The 22,842-nt window shown below is 39.2% G+C and overlaps 1 protein-coding gene across 1 annotated transcript in view; it reads left to right on the top strand.

Annotated features, from left to right (window-relative positions):
* LOC103352841 (protein diaphanous homolog 3) overlaps nt 1-22,842 on the top strand; it is a 162,140-nt gene that overhangs the window by 51,956 nt on the left and 87,342 nt on the right. The window contains exons 18-21 of the mRNA XM_008275520.1: nt 13,233-13,328; nt 15,187-15,281; nt 18,415-18,516; nt 20,833-21,072. Coding sequence (XP_008273742.1) covers nt 13,233-13,328; nt 15,187-15,281; nt 18,415-18,516; nt 20,833-21,072 — 533 coding nt within the window. The remainder of the gene's footprint in view (nt 1-13,232; nt 13,329-15,186; nt 15,282-18,414; nt 18,517-20,832; nt 21,073-22,842) is intronic.

Raw genomic sequence — 22,842 nt, 5'->3', positions numbered from 1 at the left:
GAGGTTTATCTCATTGTGATTGAAACCGATTAATAATTAAGCTTAGTTTATGATGCGACAGTGTCTGCCTCTGAACTCAGAGCTTTATTCTGCTCTCTGGACATCTGACGACTTTAATTGTCGCCTTTGTGGTTACTGTCTCATTTGCTGAGGGTAGAACCCATAAGAGGAAGAAAAAGAGTCCTTCTTCACAGAGCTTCATCAAGGAACTTCAAACGAGAAAAAGAGCCAGAACAGAAAGTGGCATGAGCTGTAGCGCTATTGTAATTCATTGTAACAAATTGTCTGCTGACCCGCGTAGTGAGTAGCAGTGAAGTCGGTGGAAAAAAAAAAGCATTTTTATAGTGATTTCCCCGCTTTCATGATGGCACACATACCAAATGGGATTTTGTGTTTTGTTTCATGGAAGTATTTTTGTTGAAATACGCATGTGGGTGGGGGCGGGGCGGGGCGGGGGGGCAGAGGAATACATTTTTTGTTCAAAGTATTCACATACACATGAAAGAACTGAAAATCAATGAGAAACTCGTTTTACATGTTTACAAGTTTTCCTCTCAGTCTCAGAATTCCTCACTGCAATGTTTCAAATCTGAACACTGCATGAAACTCACGTGACTGTTTGTTGTAATCACCTCTGTGAATGTGGGCTAAACACAATCACACGTGTTAACAATCTGACAGCCAATATTAGTATGTTAATGCATGTAATGAGAGCAAGCAATCTGTATAATTCCATTCAGATGAGAGAAACAAGACCTGACCTGTTATGTCTGATGTGATTATGAAACCGTCCTAATCACCTATCAGTGTCACTGGTGGCTCAAATCACTCATCATGACGAGAACATTAAGTCTATTTCCATGAGTACCAATCTCGAAAGTCTGTAATTCTCTGTGATTACAGGAAACGCTGCAGTTTCCTATTCTGACATGTCTGTTATTGCTGTCCAGGTTTTATTGCAGTTGTATTTTTTTCTGTTAATACATACAAAATCTCTCAACCTGTAACATCACTTTTTTTTTTTTATTCAGTACAGTGCTTTGCTTTCTCTCTGCAGAAAACAAAATGTCTGAATTAATGCTTGCTTCAAACATTACTAACCATCTTTTCTTCTCTCTCTTGTTTGCTCTGTCTCTGGTTTTCTCCCTTTTTCCTATTCCATTAAAAAAAAAAAATCTATTCTTGCAACTTCTGCTTGGCTGCTTGATCTGCCGTCATGTGTACTCTGGAACAGAAACGAAAGGTTAGTAATTTTTTTTTGTTTGTTTTTTTTTTAAACTATAACCTCTTCTCCTCAGCTTACAACACCAGGTTTAGTTGTTTCCACACTTAATTCATGCTACCATCAAATTTTATGAGATTGCAACCTGAAGATGAGTCGAGCATAACCCCCTTTGATATTTGCTCTGAAATCATTTCCATAAATACATGACGGTGACCTGATGAGATTTGTGTGCAGTATTTGTATTTCTTGCTCGTCTCTTTCTCTCTTGCTCTCTCGCTCTCTTTCTGTGTTTAACAAAAACAAAAACAAAGCAAAAAAAAAAAAATAATGAAACTGTTTAAATTTTAAATTCTTCCCAAATCTCTCCCTGAATGAACCTCACAAACACACAGTTTATGAAGTCAGAAGTGTCTCAGATAGCTTCATAAAATAAATGCAGATATTGTTTTTAATGGCAGATTTACATAAACTGTTTGTGGCTTAATTGGTTGTTTGCTTTTTAAAAAGTTTATGCCATGGCCTAAAAGCAAACATCACAGAGCTAGTTAATTAATTGATACAGGTGATATTAATTAGGACTAATTTATCTGATATGAAAATATTCCAAAACATGCTTGGTTAAAGATGAAAAAGCTGCTCTGGAGTACTTTCAGGTTAGTTAAAGTTATGGCTGTAAGACGAAAGACTCTTACTTTCACTACAGTAGACCATGGTTTATGTGTTTCCATAGCAACATCTGATCTCTTGAAGTGGTTTGCTGTAGTTAAATTTGTACTTCACTTAACATTTCACTACATGTAGCTGTATATATATATATATATATATATATATATATATATATGAGCTTCCCTTACCGTCTTGGAGCGTAGACTTTAGTTGATGTTTTGTCTGGACTGAGAGGATTCTATCATTTTTGAAAATGCATCATCCCAAATTAACACTTCATTTATTTATTTATTTATTTTAAATACAAGCAATGCAACTTCAACCTGTCATCTGCCAGTAAGACAAAGAACACAATAGAAAAGAAAAACAGGAATAGACAGGATAGACATGTGAACAGTTGCTTTGTAATCGCACAATAGAAGCGGATTGAATAATGTGATATAACCAGATATCCTCAGCCTCAAGTTTTGCCCCTTTTGGAATGGTCACAGTAATTAACTCTAATTAAATATGTATAATGTCATCGGACAAAGCATTTCTTTGAGATTCATTTTTAATCACAAGCATTCAAAGACATGGGCGGTTGAAAAAGCCTCCTTTCTTTACATTTTTTTTTTCTTCAGTGTTTTCCTTAGCAGAAAGGAAAAGAAGAGAAAGGGGAGAAACAAACAAGCAAATGTACTGAGTGTTTGACCAGAGAAAATGCTGACAGCTCTCAGAAGTTTCAGCAATTTCTGTGATTTCACGGATTGCCTCTGGAGAAGCTCTTTGAGATCATCAGTGTCAATAGATAGAGATAAAACATGTATAGCAGGGCTTCCCGATGGGTGTAAGTGCGAAGAGGAGGGTGAAAATCACAGAATATTTTAGAGGCACTGGCAGGTGGGCACTGAGGGATATGAGAAACATGTCCTGTTTTTACTGTACTACTCATGTCTCATCTATTTTTATTGTATCTTTTAGTTCTGCCAGCAGTGAGGTCCTGTCTTCAAGTTTAACATTTTGGGCTCCAGTTAAAACAACCCACTAGAGTGCTGCTTCTCTTTGTTCAAATATTGTTTTGGATCATTGAAGGAAATATTACTGCGGTTCTCTATTAAAAGTAAAATGCGATGGGGTCAATTCATCTGGCTGCTTAAATTACACGATAATCAATATCAGCTTTCGGATGCACAAAACTGTTCATGTTAGTTTGTTTTGCCTTTTAAAACTTTTGCTCGATATGTTTTTGATTCTTCCCACAACGGTATTTTTCCAGATGTGAAGGTTAATGTACTTGTCAAACTCGCGTGTTATTATATGAATATATTATGTTTCACTCACATTTATGGACTAACTAGAGTTATCTTAATTGACGTCTGAAAAACACCTGCTTTTTTTCCCCCATCTCTTTCTGTTTATCAAGAGAGGGCAGAGAGATAGATTCGTCCCCATAGTGCTCAGAAAATGAGCAACAACATGAAGAGAGCTGCCCTTTCCTGGGGCTTCTTTTCAGCTAATAAATAACATCCAATTAGACGAAACTCTCAAAGATCACAAAATCAGTTTGCCATTTCTCTCCAGGATACAAGCATCTGCTAATAACCTCACTCTATTGCCAAGTTGTGGCACCGTGAGACTGGAGACAAAAAAGACAGAGAAACGGAAAAGATGTCAGTGAATGCAAGTGTTAATAATTGTGAAATATAAAAATGATAATAGCTTCTTCAGCAGCCCATTTATAGTCAGTCTGTTTTTATTTTTTGTTTGTTTCTTTTTGGTAATAGGTGAAACCGTTTTTTTTATGGTTAGGGTGTGATCATGTTTACCAGCAGAGCGTCCTTAGATTTGAATTTGGACATGGCATAATTTATCTGTGCTGTGTTTGTGCAGAACTAAATTGCTATTAATGTTGAGCTGAAATCTTGTGTACAGTGTACATCTGACATTTTCATTGAAGCAGGTGAAGCTGTGGCTTTTCATTAAGTTTGTGTATTAAAGGAAAACACTATGCTCGAGGGAAGCGCTGTGAAAAGGTATTGCATTAAAAACAACACCGAAAACGTTTTTCAGAGCCCTAAACTTGCTTTTTATTTAACCTTTCCAGCTCTTCAATATTCATATAATGAACATTAATAATCACCACATACCAACCAAATTAAATAGTAACGTGCTCCTAAAGCCTGAGCAATGTCAGATTCAATAAGGATCAGCTTTCAAAAATGTTTTCAAAGGGATATATTATGCAACATAAATGCATAAAACATTTGAATTTGGTTATTATAGAGTTGCGTCAACAGTTTAAAATGTCTCTGCTCGAGCTGTGCAGTCAAAATGTATCACTGGGACAGAAGTTACAGAGTAATCATGGCTATTAGCATTTGTGAGGTGAGTGATGCAAAAGCTGGATCTTCCATTGTTTGCTTTTAATCTATCGACCAGCTGTTAACAAAATCCACGTACTGAAAATGTAGAGATATTGCATTAGCTGCATCCATGCAAACATTGTAATCCAAAATCTGCTTTAAGCTGATTACTAATAATCAGTGTGCTTCTTGTTGCCCTGGTGATCCATTCATATTTTTCTTTATTGCACAGGCTAATAATTTATTCCATTTTGTATATTAATGGTGTGACTTAATTAATCATTGTAAGCTTTTTTTTTGGAATCAGTATTAGAAATCACAATGAACCATATTTAAGCTTGCATGTGGTTTGGTGCATGGTTCAGCAAGAAAGCGCTAAATATTTTAATGAATAAATTGTTTGAAGTGAGGGCATTGGCATTTAAAACTTGCACACGATGCTTCACACGTGTCCTCTTTCTTCTTCTTCTTCTTCTTTTTTTTTTCATGTTACTTACCACAGCATTAAAGCTGTGTTCCCAGTGGTTGTCAAGCTCTTCAGATCAATGTAGCCTGTTAAAGAGAAAGTTGAGGAAAGACAAGCTCTTTTCCCACTGCTGGCATGTGGTAAGAGATAATTAGACAGCCTATTTCCATATGAATATAATAGCCTGGAAAGGAAGCATGTTTGTGTGGGCTCTGTCAGTCTGCACAAGCATATTTAGGGAGCACTTGATGGAAATGGGGGTTGTGTGTAGGAGGGGTTAAGCTTGTATGGTTGGTGTAGTGGTTTAGGTGTACACACCATCGAGAAAAGCTGCTCCCATATGGAGGTAAGACTGTGGTCAGAGCTGACAGCTTGTCATGACTTGTCAAACTGGGGCTGATATGACACATTAAACAGTCATGATCATTCAAATCCTGTCAGTCTTGACTGCAGTAACCCTCCGACTACCTCTAAATTGGAGCCACTTAACATATCCACATCGTGATGGTTAATAGGTCTCCTCAGTGCAAGGTGGGCGTATTTCTAAGAACGGCAATGGCTTTTGTGGTCTGCTGTGTGGAGAACTTGGTAGGCTTTTGAATTACAATAGGACAAAAGGAGCTGAGGAGGTTGGTTGGCACAGTCACAGGAATTATGGAGGGATCAAGGACTGGAGAAGGTGGGGATAAAAAGACAAAAAAAGTAAAACAAAGAAAGAAAAATAAAAGAGGGCAGTAGGTGGTCTCTTTAAAACATCAAATGCCAGACTAAGGCTAAAAATGCAAGTGCTCATATTTTAAAAAAAAAAAAAGTTTAATTGTTATATTATTGTTTATGCTCAGGTTGTCTTGAATGCAATTCCGAAATTACAACATTCATCATACTGACATTTGGGTAAAAATAAAATCGAGCATGTGTTACCTTGAGAGGTGCTTGGAGTTCAGTTGTGTTTTCTGAGGGTTGGAGATAGAATTAGCAGCTAAAGTGACTTCAAATGCTTTAAATATAGTTTGTTTTGAACCACTCTGTGTATCTGAACATAGCAGCAGGATGTCCATCTCACGCTGTCTAGCCGTTAGTGTTGCTCTCCACTGGTGTGTGTGTATATATATATATATATATATCTGTTCTCATCAAATGGACTTTCTCTCCTGTGCATCTCCGTCTTGCTTGTGCTCCTAGCCTTCTTTTTCCTTCTGCTCTCTTTATGCTTTTGCTTTGACATTTTGAAGAACACCATTAGTTCTGTAATGACTTTTTGTGTGGCTGCAGAAAATTTGTGCCATTACGAGGGATCTCATCAAATGCATAATCATTAAAGGCTCTTTTCATTGTTGTTGAAAGGAAAGGCCTGATCACATAGTACACACAGGGTGTTTTATCCCGTATAGTGTCCAGCCAACTATTTTCATACATGTTTTTAAATGTACCAAAAATACAATTTTATTCTGGTATGAACTGGCTAATGTTACAGTAAAATTGCTTTCTGTGTACAGCACTATTGCTGGACCTATGCACCAATTACCTGGACCTGTGACAGCGTTCTGAAATGCTTGAAAATGTCACAAGTTTTCCACAAACACACTCATGCACACCCATCGTTCTCACTAGCTCTTTACTTCTCTCTTCCTTTTTTGTGTGTGGTTAGCCTTCTTCTGTTTTTTTTTTTTCTTTGTTGGGGGGAGGGGGTCTTTCCTTTCCCTTCCTTTCCTTTCCTTTCCTTTCCTTTCCTTTCCTTTCCTTTCCTTTCCTTTCCTTTCCTTTCCTTTCCTTTCCTTTCCTTCTCCATCATTGTTTTCTTCTGCCTCAGTTCCTCAAGCATCGACACTTCAATTTAGTCCCAATTTGTGTTTTTATGTTCTCATATCACCAAAGTAATGGGCGGGCTCGTTAAAAACATATTTGCTTTTGCGACTTTATTTTTCTGCGGTGATTTTTCATCCACACATGTAGGCTTGTGTACGCAGGTTGGGTTGGGGTGGGGGAACTGGCAAAGGGGTGGGCGCAGACATGTTTGCAACAGCAAAGGCAGAAAAACAGAAAAATGGTAAATTACTTGAGAGGTGAATGATTTAGACTGTCATCAATCCATTGAATGACTTGGGAAATGTTAGGGTGGGCTTAACAACTGTTCAGATCAGACTGGGTGCTGTCACAGTGAAATGAAATGGAGATAATAATGCTTCGTACCTGATATGACAGAGTAGTCAGAAAATGCTCATTTTTGCTCACGCACACACGCACACACACACACACACACACGCACACACACACATTGGGAGGCCATTGGTAGGTCTCCCAGAGGCCTTTAGGGGGCACTGCTCCACTGAGAATAGAGCTGCTGGTTAAATTCATCCCCACAGGCCAGTACACACTGATTAACGGAGGCTTCTAATCAATTATGAATCTTTTGATGTGGTGTCAGTAACTTCAGTCCAGATTTGCAAATTTATTTTAAAATATGTATACTTACATGTTCTCTCTGTAGGGTGTGTTTGTTTCTTTGTTAAGAGCAATTGGCCGCTAGATTCTTAACCGAAACACAGGCAAGACAGCACATCACGTCTTTTCTGGCTCACTTTCATTGAGCACCAGCGCAACACAGATTGGATTGCAACATTTTGCTATTTGTTTTTTTAAACCCTCAATGGATCTGCTCCACAATGCATGACTGATCTGCTAATTTCATATTTTGCCCCCAGGTCACTTGGGTCAGTCTCCCAACAACTGCTCTCAGTCTGCCGCAAAGGCTTTAAAACCAAAGGCAAGCAGGTTTCTTTTTTTTTTTTTGTTTTTTGTTTTTTCCCCCTCTGCTGCTGCCCCCAGGCGCAGGAATAGTCTCCTGTCTCACTACTGACAATTTGAAATCAAGTTTATTTTTTTTTCCACTTGCATTTAGTTCAGTTGCCTGACGTTGCTCCATTGTTTTTGTCAAGTCCCCTTTTAATTTATTCTGAACATTCTCTTGCTTCGTTTTAATCTTTCTTTTTCTTCTTTGATTTTGATTTTATCATCTTATTCCCATTTTAGTCACGCTTTCTATGCACTGTTCCTATTTCTCATCTATTTTACTTTGGTTTTACTTACGGTTATCCGTTATGTGTTTTCTCTTGGTGCTGTTTTTAACTGCGACTCTCTACTCTTTTTATTCATGCACATTTACACTTTTAATCCATCTTCCTCAACTGGGAAGCACTTTGGTTCAGCCCTTGTTGTTTTTAAATGTATTATTGAAGTGAAAGTGACTTGACTCGACTTGATATGTGGCAGACGTCGACGCTCACATAGGAGCACTTTTAGTGATCTTGGTATAGCAGGAATAGAGGAGGAGAGGAGAGAAAAGCCTAATGAAGTCTGTTAATTTGCTGCTATCAGAATGAAAGTCTCAGACTAATTATGGCCCTGGGTCATCTAGTCTGGATCACAGGGAGAGGTGGCCCTGCATGGTTCACTTTGATTAGCTCACTTACAACACAGCTCCTCACTTCATTACTCTGATCTCCCTCTCTGTCTCACGCTCACCAGTACTCACAGACCAGCAACTTATATAGAGGATGGTAGTCCATGTGCAAACAGACCAGTCGATCTGTCATCTCGCTGCTATTCGGGATGGTGGAGTGTGTGCATTGATAAGGCAGAGAGGGGAAAAGGGGAGGGCAGGTATGCATAGTCCAAGTAACTACTGGACATCTGCCTGATGTCTCTTGTGCTTTCTGTCAGGCTGACTGAAGTTCAGCTGGATCCAAACCATACAGCGAGTCAACAGTCAAACTGTGCAGCCGGTTTGACTGTTCTTCTCCCCTCGGTTGACTGTAGAGTTGACAGATGTGTCAGAATGGTGGATTTGTTCACTTGCTGTAGACAGCCCCCCTCCTGTGTTTCAGATGTCTCATAGTGCATTTTGCTTCGGGCGATGGGGTGCGTGTGTGCATCGTATACATATACTTGTGTGCGGTGTTTGCACACTGAATTGCGAGGCCCACTCAATTATCCCTGCTACAGAAACCCCCTTAATAGCAGTGATTTAAACTTTACCTGCATGACTGCCTTGATTGGCTATTGGAAACAACACAGTGATTTAATTACCCTTTGAAGACTGTTGCCCTCTCAACTTTCCCCTCACTGTGTACTTATCTGCTCCCTCCGGGGGAGATGATCTTGTCACTATACCATGCCATAAATAATGAAGCCTTATCAAGACGAGAGAAAAGTCTCCAAGGAAGTAAAATAGGCAAATACTGGATAAAATGACAGGCCATATAAGCACACATGCATTTTCTGTCTCTTGCCTGTCACAGTCTCACGGCTGTCAGTTGCTTACTTTACCTGATAACTTCTTAGATTCAAGTTCTGGTTATCGAGTGCATGTTTTTTCATTCAACATTACTGTTAGAATTTTTTTTTGTGCATGCCTGTGTGTGTGTGCAAATGGCAGGCCAGTTCCAGTAAGGCGTTTTCCCTGATTAGAAATCTGTCCTGATAAGATGAAGTGGTGGTGTGAGCATAAAGGCCAGGGGAGACTGAGGAAGAGGTTTTTTGTGTGAGTGTGTGTGCGTGCGTGTGCGTGCGCGTGTGTTCGTTTGTGTGTGTGTGTGTGCGCGCACACAATGGAGGGGTGAGGTGGGGTGGTGGGTTCGAGGTGTTACTTGCTTGTCTCTGAGGCCTGCCTGTCATGTACAGCATCAGTCATGCTCTTTCACAGCAGTTTTATTTCATCCACCACTCCCTTTAGTGCTTTGATGGCACAATTCACTGATAGTGCCTTGTGGGAAGTTATGCTGTTTGGGAGGCGTGTGTGTGCAGTGTTACACATTGTCAAATTTTTGTCAAGTGCCTTTAAACTGTGGCAGAGATTGGATCAAAACCAGTCAGTGGAATTATTACAAGTGAGAAGAATAGATAACTCCTGAAATTTCTAGCTGTGTATCCTCAACTGACCCTAAAACTAAAGACTGCTTTGTTATTCTTGCAAAAATATTAAACTTCTTCTTTCTTGTACACTCAGCAATGGTTTTGACAGAAACAAAAATTAACATATTTGTTTTGTTGCTTTTTGTCTGTTATTTTGGATACTATGCGGAAAGCACTTCCCCCAAAGTATATGACACCATAGGTGAAAATTGAGAAAGTCCTTCATCTTTCTTCACTTTTTCACATTTTCTCTCCTACTTTGTCCACAGTCCCACCATTAAGTTGACATTTATCACAGGCCTTCATGAAGAGGCTTTAACTTGCTTAGGTGCGAGATGACTCGATCTTTGGCTGCTGTGGCAGAGCAGAGTGCGTCCTTTCAGCTTAGACTGTTTTTTCTCCCAGTAATGGCGTCTGTCTCTAATGCACTGCTTTCTCCTGTGTTGTGATTGAATCCTGCTTTCTCGTTCTATGTTATCTCATCTCAGCTTCTGATGTTAACTGCGGTTTCTCGTCAGTGGCTCAGTTTTTAACTTGCATCTTTGCGTCACACTCATGTTATTAATCTGTTTTGCATCATATCTCTAAGCAACTTTTTATTCCGGCAGTGACGTCTTTTCACATATAATAATGTTGGAAAATCCGCCTGCCATTAGATCCTAAAATATCTGACGTCGTCACAGCGTATCTGTAAAGTGCCCTTTGCTTTTTCCCTGCTTTTGCTGGACCTGTGATGTGATGCAATGCAGACTCCCCACTGTTCTGCTCTCACAAGTGTATCCTTATCTTTCCCACTTCCTGGGTGATAGCGCAATCTGATAACTACAACTGTCGCCACTCCCTCTGATTGATTAACCAGTGACCTCTGACCCCCTGCGGGACATTTTAATTGGCTGATTTATAATGAGCAGGCTTCCCCGAAGAAGAGCTGTTTTAAGGCCAGAGAGGATGAGGGGGTGATGCTGGAAGGGGGCAATCTAATTAGCTGATTTAACCGATAACACCTGAGGCAGCTTGGTGAGAGTGTGTGCGTGAAATGCAATTTCTATCTTATCACTATCTCTTATATGATAGAGATGGATGTAGTCCTTGCAGTATTATGTGAGGGTGATTCATGGATGGCATGGCCCAGCCAAAGTATGTTTATATGCACCGAAACGGGGTGGTTAATATTCTGGCACTGTGTGTTTATTGTGTGTGGGGTTGAGAGAGCTTCGGTGTGTGTTGTAATAAATGAGATTCTGTTGGGTTATAAGTTATGATGAGTAGATCAATACTACATCTTAATGCAGTAAGCTGCAGGCTTTTTAGGGGCTGGCTCCTTATATATAAGTGTATGTAATAATGTATTGCTATAAATATATACCCAATAGTATCACATTTAGGATGATATTACAAGAATGAATAGTTCAGTTCTTTACATTTTTACTAATTCCATTTGCATCCTTTAGTTTAACATAGTTTCTTTTACTTTTTCATGCTCTTGAGCAAGTGCTGCTCTGCTCCAAATACGGTGTAGTGACAAAGACAATCTAAAGTTAGGTGTGACGCGTCATTGCTTGTTGAACATATTTGCACGAGTAGTAGGAACCCAGTAGGGATACGATTGTACTGGCAGATGATGCAAAGTGACTGTTGTCCTTCATGCCTATTTATATCAGATTGCTTTTTCTGTTGCCAATTTGACTGGTTTTGCATCATTTAACCTCTTGAAAGGCAATTTCAAGCATTAAAGTTAGTAAATAGATTTGTAACCTTGTATCACAGCATCGTATATACATCATAATCTCTGTTTCAACACTCAAGTGTGTGATGCTGAAGATTTCTTTTGTTGCTGCATACCATCAAATAATAAAAATTTCAGATGCATTGAATTTCCTTATTATAAGCATTCGCCTGACATCTTCGGAAACACTTAGATTGAGCTGCAACATCAATAACAACAACAACGACAAAGGAACCATTGAAAAATCTACTTTTATAGTAGCTTGAAAAAAAGTCATTAAAATGTGGAAATCACAGGTCGCCGAAGCCTCAGCAGACATTGTTTTTTAAACTGTTTTGTTTAACCAACATCCCAAAGGTTCTATAATTACAACTTTTGATGACATTGATGTCTTTCACCAAAAGCACAAGTGAGATATGAAAATAACTGCTATAGTTTAACAAATGTAGTGACTAATCATTCCAGGTCTAATCTTGACTTACAGCATAAATGTGTTTCTAACTGTGGCCCAAGATTGGTAACTTTTTACAGAAATTAACTGACACATTTTCAGTAGATGAGCCTGTTCATTTTTAAATATTTTTTATTACTTCATCTAACTTTCTACTTCTTTTTATATCCAACCATTTCCATTTAAGTTTTTATAGCATATTTATTGTTTCCTTACTTGAGTCTTTTTGTGTTTCACGCTGCAGTGAACAGGGTGCAGTCTTATGAAAATGTATTTTTTATTTCTCCGTTCTCTCTCCTCTCCCCCTTTCCACAATACATATTTTTCCATTGTCCTCCTTGTGTGGCCGTGTTTTTTTTTTTTTTGCCTCTCTCTCACAGACTGTGAGGAGAGTGTACCAACAGAGGAGCCACGTAAGTCCAAGGATAGCTCAGTGTGTGGCCGTGTTTGTGTACGTCTGTGTGTGGTGGGTTTGTACCGTAGGTGTGCATGTTTGTGGACATGCTACCAGGCTTTTCATGCAGGAGCTCCCAGCACACCTCTTCACTTTTTAATTAGATACAGGCTCCCTGAAAGAACACCGTGTGGAAGAGCAGAAATACCTTTCCTGTGGATTAACCCCTGTACTCTTTACCTCTGTTGCCTGCTTTTCTCCTCCCCTCTGTTCTCCTCTCCTCTGTTCTCCTCTCCGCACACACACATGATAATTACAGCACCAGACAATTACCCACCGTACTCCTGGGATGTACATTTTGTTCTCTTAATCTGGTGTCTTAAATAATTAAAACCAACCATGAACTCTTTGTGAGTGTGGCTCAAGAGAGCGTGTGTGTGTGTGTCTATCTGTATGTGTTTGTTGTTTTGTTGTTTTTTTTTAAAATCCAGATCTTGTGGTTCCTCTCCTGTCTACCAATAGCACTATCAAAATCCAACTTACCTGGTTCCGTGTGACCCGAAACAGATTTACCTTCACCTATAACCTGATTCCTGAATGTGCCACTTTGTGTTTGTGGTGGAGCTGTGGCTCTCCGTTACTCTGTCAGTGGTGTGATCACAGCAGTTCCCCCTTAATCCATTTCTCCAAGCTTCTCTAGTAGCATGGCATCCTATCATTGTCTCATTGTTCACTTGCAAAGATACTCATGACAAAAAAACAAAAGATGTTTGAGTATATTTAAACATTTGACATCTTTTAAAATCTGTAAAATACTACAAGTCAATAAATAAGGACTGCAGCTGGGCAATCTCTATCCCAGTTGACTTTTCACGCTTACTACCTTTATGTTTCACCGGAAGACTGAAATCTAAATCTCATAATCTTACTGTGTCTGAATTTCTGTGTGCCATGCATATGTCAGCAATACAGTTCAGTTAGTGCATGCATTTGTTCAAATTTTTGCCTTTGCATGGTGACAATAATTCAGTTTTTCTGTCTCCATCAGCCAAAAAAGAAGAGGAGGATCTGGAGGATAAGAAATCCATAAAGAAGAGAATTAAAGAGCTTAAGGTGCTCGATCCCAAGATTGCACAGAATCTGTGTAAGTATTTGTTTCCTTTCATCTCACTCCTACCAAGAACTGGGTTTATGCACACCCGTGTGAGTGGCTGTTAGACCGCACTGGGCATGTCCGTCCTTTGGGCCTCACTTCTGCCCTTCATCTCACTGAAGTCACCTCCTGTATCTTTTGTGGTGTTTTTTATTTCTTTTTTTGTGACCATAAGAGACAGTATTGGCAGGGAGTGAGTTACACCTTTGCTTGTTGCTATAGCAATTAAAACAAAACAACACTTACTCTGAACTTGGTCATTACTGGCTATGACTCATGTCTTCACACTGAGCTAATTAACAATGTTAAGGATCCATTAAGGAAAGAAGAAAATGCTACAGTGTGTGATCGCATTGATCTGTCTGTTTCATTCTCGCTCTATCTCTCTCTCCCACGTTCTCTCTCTCTCTCTGGCACACACACACACACACACACACGCATGCTTGGTCTTAAAATGACCGTTTTAAAAGCACCGGGCATTAATGAGGATCCAGCTGATCTCTTAAGCACTCTCAGATCTTAGCACCTCATTGGCTTATATCAAGGGGAGCCGTGACCTTTGTTTCATGTATTAAAAGAAAATGAGACTAATCAGCCCACTAACAGTGATAAATCATGCAGCAGAAATTATAGAGCAGGAAAGAGGAGAGAAAAAAAAGGAGAGTAGGCGGTTTATGTGTTTCGCCATAGGAGGTAAAGAGTCTAAAAGGTTTTTATTTCTGTTGCTTGATTGATGCCGTCACATTTAGGATACAATGGAAATTTATTCCACCAGTATGCTCTAATGTACTAAAATTGTCTCATTAGCAATTAAAGTAGGGCGGTTATGTCACATTTTTACATGTGTTTAACAGAAAAAGGGCTGGTTCGCCAGACAGATCTGGGTTGAATGTGCATATGCAGTTGTTTTTATGTTTCATTAGCTCGGGTGCTGGAAACCTTGACTTTGCTACAAATTACCACAGAGATTATCAGTAAAATGCATTTTGTTAGTGTGTTTTGTCTTATTTAAATTTTATACAAATTCTTCATGATGATGCTTCTTTTTAATGCAAGTCAGTTAAATGCTTTATACATCCTGCCAAAAGCACTGACCCAAGCACATTTTGAACACCATGCTTACCTGCTACTGCAATATCTCGCAAAACCGTGTGAAACCAGTGACATTAAATTGAAAATAATTTTCTTTTGTGCCTCCAGTGGAGAGAGTGATTTTAGGCAGTGATGTATTGTAAAATCTGACAATTGCACAAGAGAAAAAAAAAAGCACAATCCTGAATTAGTATCAGCGAGTCGTTTCAGGTTCTACTGTTTATCATGTGAATGTGATGCCTGTAACTGTACACCAGACACATTCAAATAAAGAATACTTGCTCCTATCACCTAGCCTTTTACCTTCAATATTCCCAAAAGTTCTGCGGCATCTAGCTCCCTAAGCTCGCTAAGTCACATATATTTTAACCAAGGTTTTTTTTTCTTTTCTTTTTTCCATGGTTTCACTGGCTAGACTAATGACTTACACTGACAAGGCATTTGCCACTCTGTCCCTAGTTGTACCACTTGCTTGAAAATTTCATGCTTGCTAAGCCAGTGTAATTTTTCAGATGTATTTTTTTCCAAAACAGTTTCATGTCTGACTGACTCATGCAATGATGTGTCTTAAACTTTACTTTTCTTTGGTTTGCAGTTCATACTTGAGCTGTTATGTTTTGTTTCACACCATTCTCTTTTTTTTCTGTCTTTTTCCTTTCATTTCGACCAGTTTTCTGAAATTGCAACATGAATTCTCAGTAGTGAATTGTTTCTCTTGCCATGTGCTACTTTTTGTCTTTTATTTTCTCCTGTATAGCCATCTTCCTGGGTTCCTTCCGTATGCCTTATCAGGAAATTCGCCGCATGGTTGTGGAGGTGGATGAGGAGCAACTTACTGAACCTATGATCCAGGTAAGACAAGTTTTGCAGAAAGCTGTAAAAATGTTGTGAGCTTCAGGTATTTATCCGACTTCAGGGGATGACTTCCATAGACCAGCTAACTGTTGACCAGCCTAACTCTGGGACAGAAACTATATTGGAGACTAGCTCAGCCTACAATGTCTAATTTTTCCCCTTGAGGCTGGACGGGTATTTTTAGCGCTGCCCTTCTCCTACTCAGTTGGTCAGGTTCATGCCCCAACTCTTGTTTTATTGTCTTGATTAGTTGTCTACTTTAAAACGGCACGTTGCCTCAGGCTGAGGTATTGGGCATCTGTAAAGCCTGCGGTACAGCAGGTGTTGGAGCAGTTGGTGAGCACAGACAATCTGTCAATAAAAAATAAATAAAGAAGCACTATGCTGATGTTCAGCTGATATTTTTAAATTATATTTTTCTGGTGCTCTTTTTTTATTTTTACTTTTTTGAAACCTCCCCACGACTTAGCTTCTTGGCCATAACTTCTATGTTTTAATATCACCTGTACAACCCAAACCTATCCATCCTATCTGTATATCTGTCTGTTTATCCATCTGTCTATAAATCTCTTTCTTCTTTCTATCTCAGCAGCAATGCGACAAAACAACTTGATTCATTTTCAGTCACTACTTGAGGAAAGATTTGCTAGCCACTATTACAACTACTGCTACTTGTAGCTTTTGCTGGTCTTTCTTAAATGAACAGGAAGAGTCAGAGTTAGGTGACCTTTCAAGTTGCTTGCTTGATTGATTTCTTACAAAGAATGTGGTCACGTTCTATGGACGGTTTCCGCATTTGACTGAGATCTGATGACCTCAGTGTGAGCAAGGTCCTCTTTGTATGCAGTCTGACCAATTAGGTGGCGTTCTGATTCTGCATGCTTCATATATACCTTGCATAAGTTTTTCCTTATTCGAACGGAATATCCACATATAGGTTGTAATGCTAGGTAGAACTGAGTATTTCTCTTTCTCTGTCTGTCTTTCTTTGTTGACTCTAGATGTCTAAATAGGTTTTTGGTTTTTGTCTTCTGTGGACAGGCCTCTGTCCACATAACAAAACAAAAACTTTCTCTTCTACATTTAGTCTTCAAATCTACATAAAAATGGCGTTTTAGGTTACTTCAGTGGATTCAGTGAAGCTATGTAAAAAAAAATAGACAAAGGGTTGGAGCAGCAAAGATGTCACACCTTAATTCTTGATGAACATTGTTGCCTTGTATAATAAACGTGCATCTGTATATATATATATATATATATATATATACATACCAGTTTCTTTACATTTGTTTAGCACCAGCAAGTACAGGTTCATCTTCACCTGTCTTTGCTGCGCCATTTTACCAGCACACAAAAGCCTTTGCAATTGCTGTGTCCAATATTACATGGTGGTCAGAAAATGAAATGACACAATGTTCTTTTCTGGTATTTGACATATTGTTGATGTTGCCCAACATGCGTATTGCAGCATTTCCAGTTGTATTGGAGTTCTTGTGTGAATGGAGATGTTTTGTAAAAGCGATGGTCACGTGGACACTTTTTTTTTTTTCTATAAGTGAAGGGAAAGATTCTCCTCAAGAAAAGTATCCTCTTTAGCTGTGGACAATGCCTCAGAGCCTGACCATTACTGGATTTTTTTTGGAGATTTTATCATAAATGTCCTAAATGTAGTTTTTTTCAGGAACTGTCATGAACAAATGCATTTTACATGTGAAAAATAAAAGTGTTAATAAACTGGACAGACTATCTACTGATGACACAGTTTAGAAGTGGCCATGAGAAACAATACTTTGTTTTAAAAAGGAACAAAACAACAATATTTTTAGTGCTTGAGACGATGAAGCTACCCCACCAATTTTACAGTGGGCATACAAAGATAACGTCTGCAAAAAATATGTTTTTCCCCTCCCTAGAATACTGTGAAATTTATTTTAACAGATTAAAGTGGATGCCATGATATGCATCTGTCACTGACATTTCTGTTCTGCAGTTTCTTGTCACCTTTCGACTATCAGAAATGGTGATACTGACAGCTGTGATTCTGATTTGATCAGGGTATTGACTGATAATTTTACTTCTCTTTTACTGACAATAGTTGTAGTTTAAGGTGTTGATACAATGTCTTGATTTTTATTTTTAATGTATGATTATTATTTTTGGAGCTGAACTTTGTTTTACTTCCACTACCAAAGAAAGCTCTCATTATAAAATTATTTAAAAAACATAGAACATAGATGAATAGAAAATGTCACTGAAAAAATGAAATAAAAATAAAATTAGTAGGAGTGAAATGTGTAAAAGCTCTATAGAGTGTTGGCACTAAATGTTTAGGAAGTTCAAGAATGCTTTTAAGACTTTTAAATTATTTACCGGCGACTAGTTTAAACAAATTAAAAAAACAAACCTGAGCTATGGATGTACATTTTAAAGAATTCATTGGATCAATAATTGGTAATTACAACACACAAATGATTAATAGTCATTAAGGCAAATTCCATTAGAGTGTATCGATAAAAACTTAAGTAATGGACGATATTTGTTGTGACTCCAGGCACAAGGAACATATGCTGTAGCAGCATTTGTCGAGGTGACGGTGAACATTCAGATGAGAAGGCGATGTAATTTATGTGACTCAAATAATTTAACATTATTTTCTTTTGGCAGTAAAAAAAAATCTAAATTTTTAATTTGTCTCTTTACATGTATTTACTGATATGTCAGCGCTTTATAATAGAAAATATTGTGTTGTAGTTCCAGTGTCTCTCAGACGTGGCTGAACCTCACAAAAGCACACAACAAATAGAAGAGGTGTAGGTTAGACTTCTATAAAGCTTTGTACAAAGATCGATAGTCCTGTCGTTCATCCGAGCTTAAGTTGCAAAAAAACACCGCACTGGTCTTTAGACAGAGAATGTGAACAGCTGCACTCGTGTTGAAACCCAGACACAGCCAGTCTCCCAAGAGTTAGATTATTATTTTTTGTACAAGAGTAAAAAAAAAATGAAACATGAAAATGAGGAGGATATAACAGCGGAAGATATAATTATTAAATTAAAGTGTGTCGAGTTTCCCGACGGCTGCTGCTTTCTTCTGTTCTGTTTCTCACACCTGTTCTTCCTCTTCTTTGTAGAACCTTGTAAAGCACCTACCAGAACAGGAGCAGCTGAATGCATTGGCCAAGTACAAAAATGAGTACTCTAATTTGTCAGAGCCTGAACAGTTTGGGGTTGTGGTGAGTACACACTCTTACACAAAGCTGCACACACAAACTGTCAACTCCCCAACAGCTACAGCTCTATTTGTATGCGCACACACACACACGATTTTGGTGAATATTATTGTAGTTTTGTTGATGGAAAACCTCTGACATTATACTGTTTTGTGTATCCACGAGGTTTAAATGAAATGCAGCATGAATTTAATAATTCAGCAGAATATAATCATGCATAAATGGTTTTACAAAACAGTTTTATTACTATTTAAATTTATACTAATGTAAACCCGTCTTGTATTTGCATCATATGTCTTTCTCGGTGTCCCTCTTTCCTATGATAACACAAACATGCACACACACACACACACAGGGAGCACTTTCATATGATTATCATAATCCCGAGCTTTTTAAAATTCTATCTTTTTAAGCCTTAAGAGGAAAGGCAGGACACCTGTGGACTGATGCACTAATTTATGCACATTAAAGAGCAGCACTGCTGTCTAATTATGTGTGCATCATTTTCTTAAAGACTTTTCAAAGGAGGTTTATTCAGAATTATGCATGAGCGGTATAGGAGTTTGTGTGTAATTTGCGATTCTGCCTAGTAACTAAGTTAGTGACAAAACATGCAGCGATCTACTTCTTTTGCCCCGTGATTTGTATTCACCCATGAAAGGGATAAAAAGGAAGGAAGACTGAAAAGGCAGGGACTAAGTGGTCGATGTGGGGGTGGGGAGTAGGTGTGGTGGGGTAAAAAATAGAGCGTGTTCAGCTGTTGTATATAGTTCATCAGGGAGACACAGAACAAAGAAGAGCCTGCTTATATAATGTTGTTTCGCTACTGTGCCTGCGTGGGCCCAAGGAGGCCTGTGTGCTTTCACCTATCAGAAAGACTCAGGTTCAAAGAGAATTTTTAATTTACCATTGTGCAAACACATGCATTTTATCTTTTCTATTTTCAATAACCGACGCTCACACTTGATTTGAACTCTGCTTTGTGTGTAGACATTATGCCTATTTCAGGAAATTGACCTGATTGTGTTGTAGAAGTGGATGCAGTGCCTTTGACACCAGGGCAACACACTTATTTAATGTGTCTCTCTGCAGTTACGCAAATAAATTAAATGTTCTTGTGAGATTAAGTCAAAAGGATCTCATGCTTACAATCTTGATGTTGCTAACACTCTATGGAGACATTTATTACAAGTTGTCTAAACATTTACTCACATTAATATGTTTTCACACAATATGGTGCATGATCTTTTTTCAAATTCAGCGTTGGTGCTCTCACACTCCCGTTAGCACGAGAGAAACATACAACATGTCAACACAACTGTCTTGTCCCTCTCACAATACTGTCACCTCACTGAATTATGACCTGGCAATACACGGGCAAAATTTTCCATAACGTCCTCTCCATTGTGTTCTATTAGAACCCATCTCCTCATGTTGTCAATACAACCTCCCAATGCCCTCTGTAGCCTTTATGGAAACATCAGCAGCACACATTCAGTCTGAGAGTGCACTTTGCTTTCTTTCTCTGATTATTCTCCCCTAAATACAATATCCTTATCACGTAATTCGTCCCATCTCTTTGCTTCATTTCAGCATTAGGTTTGATTCTTGTGCACCTTCCCATTTCTTAATTTTGTCATATAATTCTTCTGCTCCGTTTCCTCCCTCCTTCTCTCTCACGCAAACAGACACGGTGCACACACCCACACACACACTCCCTCACTCACCGACTGACTGAAATAGTCATTTGATAACATTACAGTAGCTATAATTAAACCCTTGATGGAGGACATCAAACCGCACAGCCAGCTGTTGTGTGAAACAGACAATTGGAACCTGCACCCCTCCCTTCTACCCCGCACACGTACACAATCACTGTTGTGGCCAGGTCCTGGGCCCAATGCAATATTTTCCAATTTTCTCTAATTGTGTGAGAGTGGTAATCCAAGGCAGCCTATTGTATATTCCACCCCCTCCACTGCCTGCCCTATATGGACACTAACTCCACAATTAACTTACCAGACCTGGGTCCCAAATCAAATCACTGCCAGCATCTATTACTACTGCCTAGCAACACTTTTCAACATGCTGGTTGCATAAATGCCTTTTAAATTAGATCGGCTGAATGGGAGAGTGTGCCAAAAGTGTGATTGTAGTTAGTTGAGTTGGACTGTGTTCTCTGATGTGGTTTTCTCGCTTTAAAATATTTTCTTTTCTTCTTTTCTGCTTTATTCTCCTTTCTGTAATTCCCCCTTTTGCTATTATTCTTTTCACATCCGTACCTTCTTGTTTTGTCCATCGCTTTCCCTCCTCTTCCAGATGAGCAGCGTAAAGCGGCTGCGTCCTCGCCTCAGCCACATCCTCTTCCGGCTACAGTTTGAGGAGCAGGTAAACAACCTTCGCCCAGATATCCTGGCAGTAAACGCCGCCTGCGACGAGGTCAGAAAGAGCCGCTCCTTCGGTCGCTTGCTGGAGCTGGTGCTGCTGCTGGGGAATTACATGAATGCAGGCTCTCGAAACGCCCAGTCATTTGGCTTTGACCTCAGTTCCCTTTGCAAGGTAAGGGTTGAAATGCTCACCCTGCCATCAGCTGTTCACATACAGTGTCATTTATCCTGCCACGGGCAAAGGTTCAACATAAGTGATGCATGTTCAATAAAACTCCTGACATGAATTTTTTTCTATAGATTTTACACCACTGTGTTTGCAGTTGTACTCTTGTAGCAGTATTCTATCATTTTTGTTGACCTGAATCACATTTTTTTTTTTTAGAATCTTACTTAAAGGTGGCCTTCCAGGTTCTTCTTATTCTCACTACTGACGTCTCACTTCATGTATTAAGAAACCTTGATAGAATATGGATATTGTATTTCTATTTGGTGTCAAAAATACAAGCCCTAGTCCTGTGTTGAGAATGAAGGCAGCATTTGTCCATTTGTGATACCTGTAGGTATGTCTCTATACTATCCTGCATGTTGTCTCGAAGTGCTAGCCCACGTGTATCAATGTGCTGTTTTTTTTTTTCTCTTTTATGTCACCTTGGCTGAGCCTTATCAGTGGCCTGATCCAAAGTGGCTGCTGCGATGAGACATTTTATTTTAAACTATTTCACTTGATTGAACACTATCAGCCCCACAAGACAGGGTTTTCTCGTATCAGCTGGCTTCCATCAAAGCATCCAAACCCAAGGAGTACTTTATTCTCATTCTCCTGCTCAGAATGATAACTGAGGCTATGATCACTATCCCTTTGAAAGTTCACACAACCCGCAGGATTTCCCTTGCTTTTGTGGGCAGAGACATAGCAAACACCTGTACCTGTGGATTTTACGTCGCACGAAGGTGGAACGCTGAGCCTTTCCCGTGTGATAGTGATGGTAAGAACAGGGTGTAATCCTGGAGTACGAGACTCCTCCAGTCGCGGGGGTTACATTACAGCTGTTGGCACTCACGCTGCAGTTTCCACAGTAACAACCACCGCAGCCATTTGTCACTGCCACATCGTTGCCCTGTTAGACTTGAATGCGTCTCTTCGTATAAACACCGCCGCATGTGCATAGACAAACATGGATTCATACATACATGATGGATTGGGTGCATTAGCGTGACAATATAAATCGATTAATAAAGGCCTGTTACGGCTGATGTTATAGCACAATGCTACTGTTCCAGCATGTCTGCTTCTTTATCTTTGTGCGCACATGTCGTCTGACGAAGGTGTGAGTCGGATGTCACAGGCAGGATATATAGAGGATGACATCACCTTCATGCCTGCCCCTGAGTTTGACAACTTAATTCCACGGCACACTCCAAAGCACAGGAAAATTGCACCCAGCCCAACTGGAAAAAGGAAAATGTTTACATTGTCAACTATGATTACCATCCATCTAAATTCAGAAAGGGACCTTTTGTGAGCGAGCACTTGAGGCTTTTTTTTATTTATTTTTTTTTGAAAAAAAAAAAGATAAACAGAAATGAAAAGAGAGAGATGAGAATGTTTGATTAGAGGAGATAATACAAACATGATTAAACCCAGCGGGTCTGAGTACACTGCTGTCTACCAATAGATCACCTAGAGAGATACACAGCAACACACTCCACAGGAGGGATGTTTGGCGGGGATACTGAGAGACATTGTGGAATTAGACTGTAAAAGAGCAATGATGGAAATTTATCAGAGAAATTGAAAAATTGTTGCGTGTGGGCGAGAGAGAGGCACCAAGTGCAGTGGGTCATCACATTGTGAAAATACGTCTGCTTGGATGAGTGTGAGACATAAAATACTTTGTAGCACTGTCAACGCTTAGCATTCATAAAGTCAGGGCCTGGA

This window comes from Stegastes partitus, unplaced genomic scaffold, assembly GCF_000690725.1.
Source record: "Stegastes partitus isolate 25-593 unplaced genomic scaffold, Stegastes_partitus-1.0.2 Scaffold54, whole genome shotgun sequence".
Lineage (NCBI taxonomy): Eukaryota > Metazoa > Chordata > Actinopteri > Pomacentridae > Stegastes > Stegastes partitus.
Note: the sequence above shows the minus strand (reverse complement) of the source record. Positions and strands in the feature narration are given on the sequence as shown.